General features: G+C 28.9%; 2 protein-coding genes across 2 annotated transcripts; one reads left to right on the plus strand and one right to left on the minus strand.

Annotated features, from left to right (window-relative positions):
- Positions 1–1,286: 1,286 nt before the first annotated feature.
- On the plus strand, positions 1,287–5,824 carry LOC105194705 (carboxypeptidase B). The gene is made up of 5 exons (XM_011159765.3): positions 1,287–1,583; positions 1,701–1,895; positions 3,643–3,776; positions 3,854–4,252; positions 4,403–5,824. The coding sequence occupies exons 1-5, from the start codon at positions 1,313–1,315 to the stop codon at positions 4,763–4,765; spliced, it is 1,362 nt and encodes a 453-aa protein (XP_011158067.1). The 5' UTR covers positions 1,287–1,312; the 3' UTR covers positions 4,766–5,824.
- LOC105194706 (transmembrane protease serine 9) lies at positions 5,741–12,991 on the minus strand. Its single transcript, XM_039455176.1, has 8 exons — positions 12,871–12,991; positions 12,304–12,631; positions 11,821–12,133; positions 11,578–11,739; positions 8,101–8,209; positions 7,143–7,458; positions 6,247–6,544; positions 5,741–6,169 (listed from the first exon to the last, which is right to left on the minus strand). The coding sequence occupies exons 1-8, from the start codon at positions 12,920–12,922 to the stop codon at positions 6,002–6,004; spliced, it is 1,746 nt and encodes a 581-aa protein (XP_039311110.1). The 5' UTR covers positions 12,923–12,991; the 3' UTR covers positions 5,741–6,001.
- Between the last annotated feature and the right edge of the window lie 701 nt (positions 12,992–13,692).

Here is a 13,692-nt window from a genome sequence, read left to right on the forward strand (position 1 = left end):
AAAACATTTAAAGTCTACTAATAATTATCTTACTTCAAAATAGATAAAAAAATGAGATATAAAATAAAAAAAGAAAACAGAAACTCTGACATTTACTTTTCTTGTATAATTATTTTAAGAAATTAATTAGTATATAGAATTTTACATTTGATTTATAAAAAGTATAATGCGATAAAAAAAATGAATTTTATATTGTACATTTTTTCTTTATTTAATTACAATAATTTTATAGTTCTACGAAGATGAAAGAGTAAAGAAAAGTTATTGTTAAGGGAAATAAAGTTAACAAATTAAGGAAGAATTTATATATATCAGAATCTTGCTTTTATTAATTTAATTTTTTCGAAATTGTGTTTAACAAATTGGTTTAATTTGACAAAAGAACTTAATTATTGAAATATTTTGTATACATATAACAGTAAAATCTTTAATTCAAAGAACATAGAGCATTATTTCTAACAAAAAAGAAATATCCTTCTCGTCGATCGTTTCTTGCAAATTAAAACTTTACATTTTCATTCTGTAATTTTTTAATATCGATTTGACTTTATTAAACACATAGTTTTGTATCAAATATCATGGTGGTGGATCGATTGCTTGGTTCGATTATATCAAATATGCAGTATTAAAAGTGTTTACTTACTGCCCTTTTAGGATCCTCTTCACAGTACATATCTTAACAGTAAATTTCGAAGGGAAATTTCCTACGATTTTAACGGATCCGGCAATCTTCGGATCAGGATCGACGATAGCAGGTTTGAGAACTGGTAACAATTTTTTTCCATTGTCATTTTTCCTCTCTCTTTGTTGTAGTGAACGATAACTAATTTACGGCAAATATATAAAATCAATAAGAAAAATTTATTTCGTAAAATAAAATATTTATATCTCTTTCTATGTATATATAAATGTATAAGTGTTACATTTGTATAAATTTTTTTCAATAGAAAATATTTAAATTGAAATTATATTTTACGTGTCATTTATATATTTTATAGTATTTGTCTGTGACCATTGAAAAGTTTACGACGTCTATTTGATCTTTCTATATCGTTTTATTGATACAGTTCGTTACATACAATACAGTGACGTGATCTGTATTAATTCCAAGAAAAAAAAAGTGTAACAGAATTATGTTTACTGAGCCTTCTTTAAATCAACGGACCTGCAGGTAATATGTACCGTATCTCTCCCCCCGTCTGGTTGAACCTGCTTCGGATTCTCGATTGGTTCCGTTACTCCCGATCACCGATTACGCCGCGATGTTATAAAAGCTGTGTATACTCTGCTTTTAAGAACAGTTTCGGTGAAAATGAGTAACAGAGAAGAAGTACGAAAAGGGCATATGAAATGGGTGATGTGGACGACGATAGCAATCGTTGTCTTCGTTGTTGATGTAAATTCCGTTTCAACAAATTCTGAGTTTGAAGAATTCGTGGCTTATAATCAAAATTTTGAACACAATGAAACATATGAAAGGAATTATGCGAAACGAGTCAATTACGATGGAGATCAAGTATTGAGGATCTACAAGCATAACGATTCGGTGAACGATTTAGTGGAGCAATACCATGAGCACGGTTGTACGTAATAAATAAAATTTATATTTAAATATAATTTTACCTCAGATTCGAAATAGCTATATATTATTAAGGATTGTAGAAGAACAAATAGCTAAACGGAATTTTTTTGTCATGTAGCATATTCGATATGGTCGAATCAACCGTCGATCGCGGATATTTTCGTACGGAGTCATATGCTTGATAACGTTAAATCGACATTGGCATATTCAAAAATAAATTATGACGTTCTGATCGACAATGTGGAAAAAGCGATCGCAGAAGAGAATGTTCCTCTCACCATGGAGATGCAAGCTGAACTTGAAGGGCGCAAAGGTTTGAGACTTTTTCATTACAAACATATTAACTAAACTTTATTATAATTTTAAATTGATATATTATGAAATCATTCAGCAATAATTTCAGAGTAGGTAAAGATTTCTTTAAAATTAAATAGTAATAATAACATTATATAATTTGCGTAAAGTAACATTTATTGATATATTCGTGCATCGCTGAATGCTTTTAATAATTATCATTAAGAATGTATACATTTCGGATTAATTCATCGCTGCTTACCGTTTATGCTTTAGCATCGCGCTTTATCATTTTTCTTTACTTTTTGACAATCTCATTAATAATAAAAAAAGCAACCATCTTATGATTAGACTTCTTTCACCGACATTCATGGAAGTCACGAAAGAAGCATTGTTTGGTCGTTACTTTAGTCGGTCACGTATTGAAGAAAGCTAATAAAAGTGAATTGATTATTCTTATTCAAAAATACATTTGCGAAAGTGATTTGTTATAAATCAGGATTTGTTAATTTTGGATTAGACAAATTAATTTAAATAATTTAAATTTAATTTATTATTTTGTTTAAAACTCTAAATTAAATAATTAAAATAAATTTCTAAAAAATTAATACTGTTAACAACATTTCATTGTTCTAATTAAATATTTTCTAGCTTATTTTTTGTAATTAAATTACCCTAAATTATTATAATATTTGTAATAATTCAACTAATATATATATATATATATTTACATTTATGTATATATATAATAAATATATATGTTACGCATACGTATATATAATATAATATAATAATATATCATCACTTATTATATCATAAATATATTATTTATACATTTTTAATGAAAAATTAAAGTGTTTCATAGAATGTGTGTGTGTGTGTGTGTGTGTGTGTGTGTGTGTGTGTGTGTGTGTGTGTGTAAGTGTTGTAAAAAACATATCTTCAGGTATATGATATATTCTAAAAAGAAACGTTAATGCCTCAATTAATTAGTACAAATTATATCATTCAATTCTATTCATTTTTATAAGGAGAAACAGTTGTAAACGAATCGAGGTTATCGGCCTCGAGTGAATTCCACTTGGTAACCCGGTTCCGCTTCAATGCTGATTAACATTAACAGTTATACTTTACTTGTAAGGCGTGTATAAAATACACGTGTAGTCTTCGCACGTAGGCGTTCCGCGGCGTTTCGACGACGTTTTCTGTGGTCGTTTGCATAGTCGGTCGTTCCGATCTCGATGCCGTTATCCGGGGCGGACTCGACAAGTTTTGGTTTTCGATTTGCGCGAGAAATTACTACGTTTACAAAATAATACTTTTAAAAAGTCGAAAAATCGTTGGAGCGCAAGTTAAGCTGTTGGAATAAATATAAGCGTTTGGGAATTATTGTATAATGGGCGCACCGCTTCCGTCACCGAGTTTTCAGTAATTTTTTAGCTCGTTACGCTTGGTGGCAGACAATCAGACGTAGGTACTCACGTCCTCGTCCTCTTCGTTATCCTGCTAGTGTACATGGTGGGGGTAGTTCTTGGCATTTTAGGGGTGAGCTTCCTCAAACCTGCATAATCCGCTTCGTCGATTCAGAATGATATATCAGATATACATAATGTAAGAAATATAATATTATTTTTTTACAAGATAATAATTAAAGAAAAGAAATCTCGATTTGTATTGTATCAAGCTGAATCTACGAAGTGGTTGTATAGGTGCACGAGGACATGGAACGTGTAATCTGTGAATAATCTTGAAGGTATATTCGTCAGGTCATCGAATGGAATGGAGCAGTTATCATCGCCTGGATGACATTCTTGGCTACTTGGATTATCTCGCGGACACTTATCCCGAAGTTTGTTCGGTTCAGACTATCGGTCAATCCGTCGAAGGTCGACCTCTCAAGGTATCATTCCACACCTAATCTACTGTTTGATACTGATAAAAATTTCAAGTGTTTAAGATCTTCTTATAAATGTTAAGGTTCTAAGAATTAGCAATGGTAGAACGAATGCACCTGCAATATGGATCGATGGCGGCATTCATGCCAGGGAATGGATTTCACCGGCGTCTGTGACTTACATTATCGATTATCTGGTTGAAAACAGTGATAATCTACAAATTGATTATTACATTCTACCAGTTGTCAATCCGGATGGATACGAGCATACCTTCCTTTCCGATCGTTTGTGGAGAAAGAACAAAAGGAAAGGCTACAATTGCATGGGTGTAGATTTAAATAGAAACTTTGGTTATCGTTGGGGTGGAAAGGGGACCAGCAGAAATATGTGTTCTGAGATTTACGCAGGCAATAAAGCATTCTCCGAGCCAGAAAGCGATGCTATTCGAAACTTCTTCGATGCCAGCTTAGCAAATTTCAAGGTTAGTCATTTGGATAAAAATTTGCTTGACTTTTCATTTAATTTGATTACATCCCACTATCTACGTTATTTAAAAAAAAACCTCAGGTTTTAAAATTTAATATAATTTTGGCATTTTACATTATAATAGTCCATTATTTTTCTCTTCCAGGCATTTTTAACTTTTCATTCGTACGGTCAATATATTCTATACCCCTGGGGATATGACCAGCGTTTACCGCCTGATTACATCGATCTTGATACAGTAGGACGTAACGCAGCTAAAGCTATGAAAGAAGCTACAGATGGTAATACTGTGTACACCGTGGGGAACAGTGCAATAACGTTGTACCCTGCCGCTGGTGGTTCTGAAGACTTTGCAAAAGCAATGTCTAAGATCAAATATTCATATACCATTGAATTGCGAGACTCTGGTAAATATGGCTTCATACTTCCGTCTCGTTACATTATTCCGACTGCGAAAGAAGCGCTTGCCGCGGTGCAGGTGGTTGCGGATGCCATCATAAAATCTTAATTGAATTACCTTTATAATTGTATGTATAATCAATTGGAGAATTTTGACTAAGATAGTGAATTTTTAGCCAGTTAATTTGTTACTATATTTAATATGTAAAAATTAGAAGAAATTCTTAATTTTTATGTATGTTATGCTTAATTGATGTTTTTTTGTGATATTTTATATGTATAATCGCAAATTTTAATAGCATGACATTTACAAAGAACTTAGTACATAGTGCAACAGTTTTTTTATCTATTGCATTTTTTAATTAATTTGTTATAAACTAAAAATATATATTTGTTGATTTTGAGCGTTATTAAATATTAAATATACTACTATAATGATATAATATATCATCGCAGATAATTTGGTAATTTCAGTAAATTTCAGTACAATGTTACAAAATTTGACTTTGTGAAAATTATATGTTTTATGTTATTGTTAACAATGGATTTCCATAGCGGTTTATACTTTATATATATTTAACATATAATTTTTTTAAACATGTATTTTATATTAGCGACTGTAACTGATTGTGAGACAGATGCAGTCTGTTCTACAAGAAAGAACGGCAACATATTGAGAATACGCAATAAAAAAAAAAGGACTGCAACGCATCAAAGTAAACTCATAATGGTATTGCACAATTATCCAGTAATGAATTTAGTTGCTCTCATTGTCAATTTAATGCTTAGCACTCTTTTGGTACTTTCAATTTCTTTTTAAGTTTATTTACGAGATAAAGAGTATCATAGTTTCTTGATTTTGATTGACAGCTGTTCAAGAATAAAAACAAACTTTTCTCTTAGTAGAGGAAAGTTTCTTTATGTAAATAACGTTATTTTCAAAATTTTTATTCTAACAAAGGTAATACTCAAAATGACAACAAAGCATATAATGTGCTAAAAAGCATGCTTCCAGTTCTTCAGTGTTATGAAGGAAATGGCGCTATGATCATTTTAGGGGTAATAAAAGCCATACACTTTCTCGTAGAACAGACTGTATATATTTAAGGTAATAACATTTGTGACTGTTGAATAAAATAAAGAGACAAATATAGCAATCCATTTTATATATTGAATGTTTTTTTTCATCCAATCAAATTATTGCATAGTTTTTAGTGTCAAATAAGTTTAAAATAAAAATAATTTTTTATTTATTTAGACTGTATATTTATTTTGAATTATATGAAACAACTTGTCATTAGTATACACTGATTCGGTATGCATTGAATTGTTAAGATTATCATCGTTAACTATAAGTATTAAATTGCTGCTTAATCCAGTCGTTGAATTTGGATACCTTAGTGAACACGGATGGCGCACCGTCAGTAGCACATGGGAAAATACCCCAAGATACTATTCCAGTTTGTATCGCTGTATTTCCATTTCGTGAGAATAGAGGACCACCGGAATCACCCTGAAATTGAATCGATATATTAAATTACCGTATTAATATAAACGATAAACTACTTATTTACTGACGATAAAACTTACGCTGCATGCGGAAATTCCATCGTACATTGGCCCAGTGCATACATTGGTTTCGTGAACAGGAGAATCTCCTGTCAAGCGTTCGATGGCATCGTGGCAAGTTTGACGATCGACGTATTCCATTTTAACATGCTGAAGTACTTTTGGCGTATCAGCATTCTCAGTGGAGCCCCATCCACAAAGCCATGCTTCTCCAGTTGGCTCACTTTCTGCTGGTGCCAATTCGATGGGTTGTATTCTGTCCGTGAACTCCAATGCAGACTGAAGCTTAAGCAAGGCAATGTCATATGGGCCAACGTTACTGGAAAAATAGAAAATATATATTATAATGTAAATATAAAAATTGTAAATATTTATTAATTACAAACTTAAAAAGAAAGTAATTGTTATTAATCAAATGTTAAAAAAATTGTAATATTATATATAGTAAAAGAATAACAATAATCTACAGATTCAATAGAAATATTTATAGAAATACATATTAATAGAAAGAATTAAATGTGTGATATGGTAAATCTCAAGATTTATTTTATGCATTGCTTATTTTTGACATATAGTCTTTTTAATCATATAAGTGTCAAGTGATAATTGAGATGCCAATATTAATACTGCATTATTAATAGTTTCAATTATTTATTCCAAAAACAAAATTACTAATTACTGATGCAAAAGTTATGTTCTAGATTGCTTTTTTATACAATAACAACTTTATATTATAAATACAATTATTATGAATATTGTTTAGAGGAAAATCGCTAATATTGACCTAAAATTCCTAAAGCAATACTCTCTTATTTCTGGGAAACATTGCATTTATTAATGCTGATAAAAATAGAATTTGTCCTTTCTTCTTGTATATAAGAATTGTTAAAAATGAATACATATAGCTTTTCGCTTACCCTCCAAAGTTTTCATGTACGATGCCTTGTGACGCTTCGATCGACTGTTCAGAAGCCTCACTAGAGAATATGTTGTGTTTTCCAGCCTTAACAGTAATCATGTCCGCAGAAGGAACTGCCTGAACACAGTGCCCTGCTGTTAGGATCCAGTATTTGTTTAAAATTGATCCAGCGCAGAAATGTTGGCCGTAAACTTGAAGAGAAACTATGAACGGATAGGCTCCTTCTGGTGCAGGTTCACCTCCGAATATTTGAGGTGAAATTGATCGACCAGGCGTAAAGAATGATGGTAGCCGGAGACCGACTTTGGGCCTCTCTAAAATTTGAATTAATAATGTTTATGAAAGTATATATCTTTATGACAGAACAAGTTGATCATAGCATGAAAAATAGCTCTAGATGATACGACTAATTAAAGAAGAGTCTTGTCGATTACTGTTGAATTTTGTGCTGATTTCTTGTGTGATTTTATATATATTTATATAAATTTACTAAACTGCGCTTCACAATAAATTTTTCAGTCTTAAAATACAGTTCTAATAAGAATAGTAATATAGCAATCTTAAATCGACAATCAATTTAATGATAATAATGTTAACGAGCATTTAATATTACAATAATGTCAATAAGAAATCCCTTTCTCTCAACTCATAGTTTGTTAAAAAATAAAGAAATATTTTACACTAGAGATCGAATCTGGAATCTTTCGACTTTCTGAAGGGTTCTCAGAAAAATTTAAAAGATACTTAATAAAAACTAAATTTTAATATTTGCTCATCATGATCCACAAAAGACACAATAATTCAAATATCATTTATTTAATAAATTTAAGATCGTTCAATAAGAGAAGTTTTTCATTTTACTTGTTTAATAAAAAAAATTGTTCTACCTTAGTATTTATTTTTAAATGTAACTTAATATAAATTTTATGTTGTATAAACTGAGAGAATTTACTTACCGGCGATCGCCACCGCTAGGAGAGCAAACAACACAATTGCTTTGGGAACCATTTCGATGTTTGACAGTTTCCAACAAATTGGCATTTTATACTCATTTTGTTGCGTATATCAGTATAACATCAATGATAATAATTTATTATTATCAATGATAATGCTCTGATAATTTATTTAAATCTTCAGGGATTTACTTTTACGATAAGAAATATATTACGTCAGATTATTTTGTGACTTAATATATTATATTAATATTAAATCAACATGTCATATAATTTAAATAATGTTACTAGTCCTACACAGTGCACACATCAATATTAATATACAATATAAAATCTGTATAAATTCTGCAATAATAAATAATTTCTATAAAATTAGATTTGCTGATATAAATACACAAGTTTCATAGAGAAAGAAAGAAGAGAGAGAGAGAGAGAGAGAGAGAGAGAGAGAGGGAGAGAATATATTATTTACTTGTTATATTTAAATATATTTATTTACTCAATTTAATCTTTTTTTTTCAAAACAAGCTCCTGTATGTGAATCAAATTAATTGCTAAAAGAGTAATGTTAAAAATGCATCTAAAAATTAATAAAGAAAATTTTTATTATTTCAATAACGGTTATATAATTTGGACAAATCGACTAATTTAATAAAAGACAATAAATATAATAATGTATGATAATATAATGTAATATAATGTAATATAATGTAATATAATGTAATGTAGTGTAATGCAATGCAATGCAACGTAACGTAACATAACGTAACATAATGTAATGTAATATAGTATAGTATAATATAATGATAATAAGAGATATTATTAATCAAATTAATCTTTTGTCTTATTTGTTATTTATTTCGATAATGTTTTATTACAATCTTAACATGCTAATCAAACATAAAATTTATTTAAATAACGATAAAGCATTTTTTCATTTCCAGTCAAGTAAACTACAATTATAATCAATATATACATATAGTCAATAACAAAGTATCTAATAGGAAAATCTGTATTAACGTCATCAGTGTATAATCAATAATTATCTTTTATTAAAAAAAGCGTAAATTTAGTAATCAGATTTGATGGAGCCACTTAAATGTTTGATACATTTATCAAAATTGTCTTTGTGATAAAAACGGATTTCCCAGATTCAAATTCCAATAACTTGTAATTCCAATAAACTGTTTAGATTAAGAATAAGATATGAAATGATGGGCGTAAAAGCCAAGATATCTTTGTAAAATGTACTTGTTTATTTTTCTCAACCGTTTGTTTTCCATGAATCACTCCGCGCTGTGAACAAAACTAATTGATTTCACTGCAGATATTAAAAGCTAAAGATATTATTTTGAATTTTTGTTTAATTAATCGGGGAAAAAATATAAAATAACATCTTTTACTAGTTATTATAACAACAGTTGAGTAAAATGACGATAAGTATGCTGTACACAAAAAAAAAAAATGCTGTTAAATCAACAGTATTAGTCTAATTAGAAATATTTTGTTAATTCAATAACAGTATTAATGAAATAAAAAGATTGAAAATAAAAACAATAACAAATATAGTTGAATAAATAAAATTTAAATAAATCAAGTACTCGCTGCTAAAAATTGGTAGCAGAATTTAATATAATGTAACGGAAGCAAATTTCAAGCGGGTACATTAAAAACATATGTATATACATTTCATGTAAATTTAATGTTGTCAAAAGTGCACTAATTTCATGCACATGACTTTCAGTTATAGATGCATTAAATTTCATAACATTTTTAACAGTACATATATTAATGGCAGCCCATAATTCGATGTTTAATTGAATCAAACTACGTTTAAATTCATAAAGCCTTTTTTTAGTATATGGAAATAAAATTAATATATAATAATGAAAAGCTTTATAATAAATAATTAATAATAAAAAAATTAAAATGATGAAAATAAACTAATGCTCTTTTTTTAGCAACAGAAATGATATTCTCATTTTTAATCTTTTAATGACACGTGAATCAATATCGTGGAAATATACAGTGTATCCAGAAAGTAATGAGGTTGAATTTTTATTTCCAGGATTTGTCAATAATGATAAAGATAAAAGAGCATTAAGCTGAAAGCTATTCCCTCCAGTTCAAGTTTCAACTTTCTAACGTAAATACTTATGGTTTCGTAATCATTTGTGTTAATGTGTGTTATGTTGATGTATCATAAGAATGAAAAAGAAGAAATATCGGACAACATCAATTAAATTTGTGTGAAACTGAAAAAAGTGACGTCGAAAGGAATAAAAGAATTAAAATTATGTTCTGATAATGATTCTATATTTTTTACACGCTTAAATTTGAAAATGCATAAATTTTTCATGTAAAAGTGCATTTTAAACATACAAATGTAAAAGGCCAAAATATATGAAGAACAAGATTATGATTATTGCAACTATATATTATTTAATATATTAAAGTAATATTTAGTAATGTTAAAATACTATCTAGTATAATTAAAAACGCAAAGCGGTTTAATTTTATAAAGTTTTCTTCAGTTGCCAAACAAATTAAACCAATATAATTACATAGTTAAACAATACATTTCTTAATTAAAATAATTTTGCATATATACTGCTACTTTTAAAAACGCTTCATACTTAATCTAAAATAGTTTGAAAGATTGATTTATTGAAGCCAAATACAAATATAAATATGTGTTGATCAAAATATAAAATGTAACATTAAAATTAAGTCTATGATTCGTTACTTTATAATAAAATGTCAAAATGTTATACACAATTTAATTGTCAAAGTAAAAGAGCATTTTGGCTTTATATACGAAAAAAATAAAACTTTTTAAAAATTATATTCCTCGATAGAATAAAAAAAAAAAATTAAAAATTTATATATGATTAAAACACGAAACAGAATGATATTAGAGTAATGCGATATAAAATTCGGAATTAAGTGCAGTAAAGAGCTTTGAGTCTAAATTTTTATTGTATAATGTCTTTCGAATCAGAGACACAAAGCGGAGTATATATCAATGTTAACATGTTAAACAACTTTAGTTAATTTCTTTTTCAACATTAAATTTATCTTAATAATAATTATGTATTTTACATTATTTTTTACTTTCAATTTCAGAACCAGAGTTTCATTATACATAGATACATACATACATACATATATACATATATATATATATATATATATATATAAAGTGGTATTTGCTAATATATTATTGTATACTATCAAGTGTCAGTAATTGTGAGATATATATGTTTAAGGTAATAACGCTTATAATTGTTGAAAATAAAAGCATGAATATAGTAATACTTTCTGCTATAAATGTTTTCTTCATTTAATCAAATTATTTTGACTATCATATAGGTTCAGAATAAAAAAGATATTATTTTTTTATTTATATTGCATTTTATTTATATTGAATAATATATAATACTTGTCAGCATTAATACATAATCAGTATTGCTATTATTAATAATTGCCGGTTTTCTGCGCGATCCAATCGTTGAATTTCGATACTCTGGTGTAAACAGATGGAGCACCTTTACTACCGCATGGAACAATACCCCAAGATACTATTCCAGTGAGCACTGCTTTTTGTCCGTCACGCGTGATTAGAGGACCACCGGAGTCACCCTGAAAAAGAATTAAGGATTAGATATATTAAATTGCCGTATTAGTAGATGGTAACAAAGCTACTGAATGTCTAGAACTTACACTACATGCCGAGATTCCACCAGTCATTGGACCGGTGCAGACATTGGTTTCATGAACGGGAGAAGATCCTGTTAAGCGTTCAACGGCATCGTGGCAAGTTGGACGATCGACATACTCCACTTGAACATGCTGAAGTTTATCCGGATATACTGGCCAATTGGTAGTCGAGGTGGAGCCCCATCCACAAAGCCATCCCTCTGAACCATTCGCTGGATCACTTTCTGCTTCTGGCAATGCGATGGGTTGTACTCTGTCGTTCAACTTTATTGGAGATGCAAGCTCAAGCAGAGCAATGTCATATGGGCCAACACCACTGCAAATTAAAAAATATATATTGATGCAACGACTATTATGTTCTATATTAACTCTATAATTATAAGCCAACCATAAATATGACATTTAAAATTATATTAAATAGATAATAATTTAAATACTGCTAATTGAATTGTTTATACTAATCGCTTTTCAACGTTTTACTCTTACCCTTGGTACTGTTCGTGTACGATACCCTGTTTCACATCAACCGCTTGTTCAGAGCTCTCTCTAATACTAGTATCGTGCTTGCCAACTTTGACGGTAATAAGATCTGCAGAAGGAACTGCTTGAACACAGTGTCCTGCTGTTACGATCCATCGTTCGTTCAAGATGGATCCGGCGCAAAAGTGACTGCCGAACAGTTGAAGAGATGCTATGTGTGGATAACTTCCTACCGGAGCTTCTTCACCTCCGACCACTTGAGGCAGATGTGGTCGAAACTTTCCAGGAAAAGGCGGAAACACTGGCGGCATCCGGAGACCGACTCGGGGCCTCTCTAAAATTTGAATTATTAATGTTTAAGAAAATGTATTTAAGACAGGAAAATATGATTATAACCAGTATTTATTTAATAAATTTGAGATGTTTAATAAAAGAAATTTTTTGTGTCTTTAAATGTTTTTATATTTTACTTTGTTGTCCAATTTTTAAACGTACTTTAATATATGTATACGTTTAAAAGAAACATAATATGTTATACAAATGTATGTTATATAAATCGAAAAATTAACTCACCGGCAACCGCCATCGCAAAGAGAACGGAGAACACAACTGCTTTAAGAAACATTTTGCTATTTGAAATCAGTTCAACAACTTGTGTGCATTTTATACTTGTTTCGTCAAGTGCATCTGTACGATATCAACAACAATGCGCTGATAATGCACCGTAATCTTGAAAAATTCTTAATACGTCTATGATAAGAAAGATTTTAGTTGAGATGAGACATTTTTGTGTCGTGACATATATAGATAGTAAATCGAACGACATGCAACTAATTAAAAAAATGTTACTAATCATATATATTTTGTCTCAATATATCAAGATCTTACAAATTCTATGACAAGTATCGGCTTTTATAAAATTTGATCTGCTAACATAAAATGTATAAATGCATAATTCATAGTTTTATAAAAAAAGAAAATATATTATTTTATATAATATATTATTCTATATATTATATTATATTTAATTAATAAATTAGTTTGATTTATTTATTTAACTAATCAATTTTAATCAATTTTTTTGGAAATATAGATCATCAACATATCTAACAAGAACAGTTGCAAAGTAAAAAATTTATATAAAAACTAAAAAAGCATAATTAATTATTCTGATAATAGTACTATCATTTTTGAAATATTGACTAAATTTAACAAGAAGCAACAAATATAACAATGATTGAAAGATACTACTAATAGAATTAATTTTTTATGTTATTCGTTGTTTATTTCGGCATTATTTCAATTATTTTAACATGCTAATCAAAATGATAAAATTTATAACAATAAAAATAAAACATATTTTTAATCAAAGTACAGTTCAATTATAATTGATCA

The sequence above is a fragment of the Solenopsis invicta genome, chromosome 11 (assembly GCF_016802725.1).
Source record: "Solenopsis invicta isolate M01_SB chromosome 11, UNIL_Sinv_3.0, whole genome shotgun sequence".
NCBI lineage: Eukaryota > Metazoa > Arthropoda > Insecta > Hymenoptera > Formicidae > Solenopsis > Solenopsis invicta.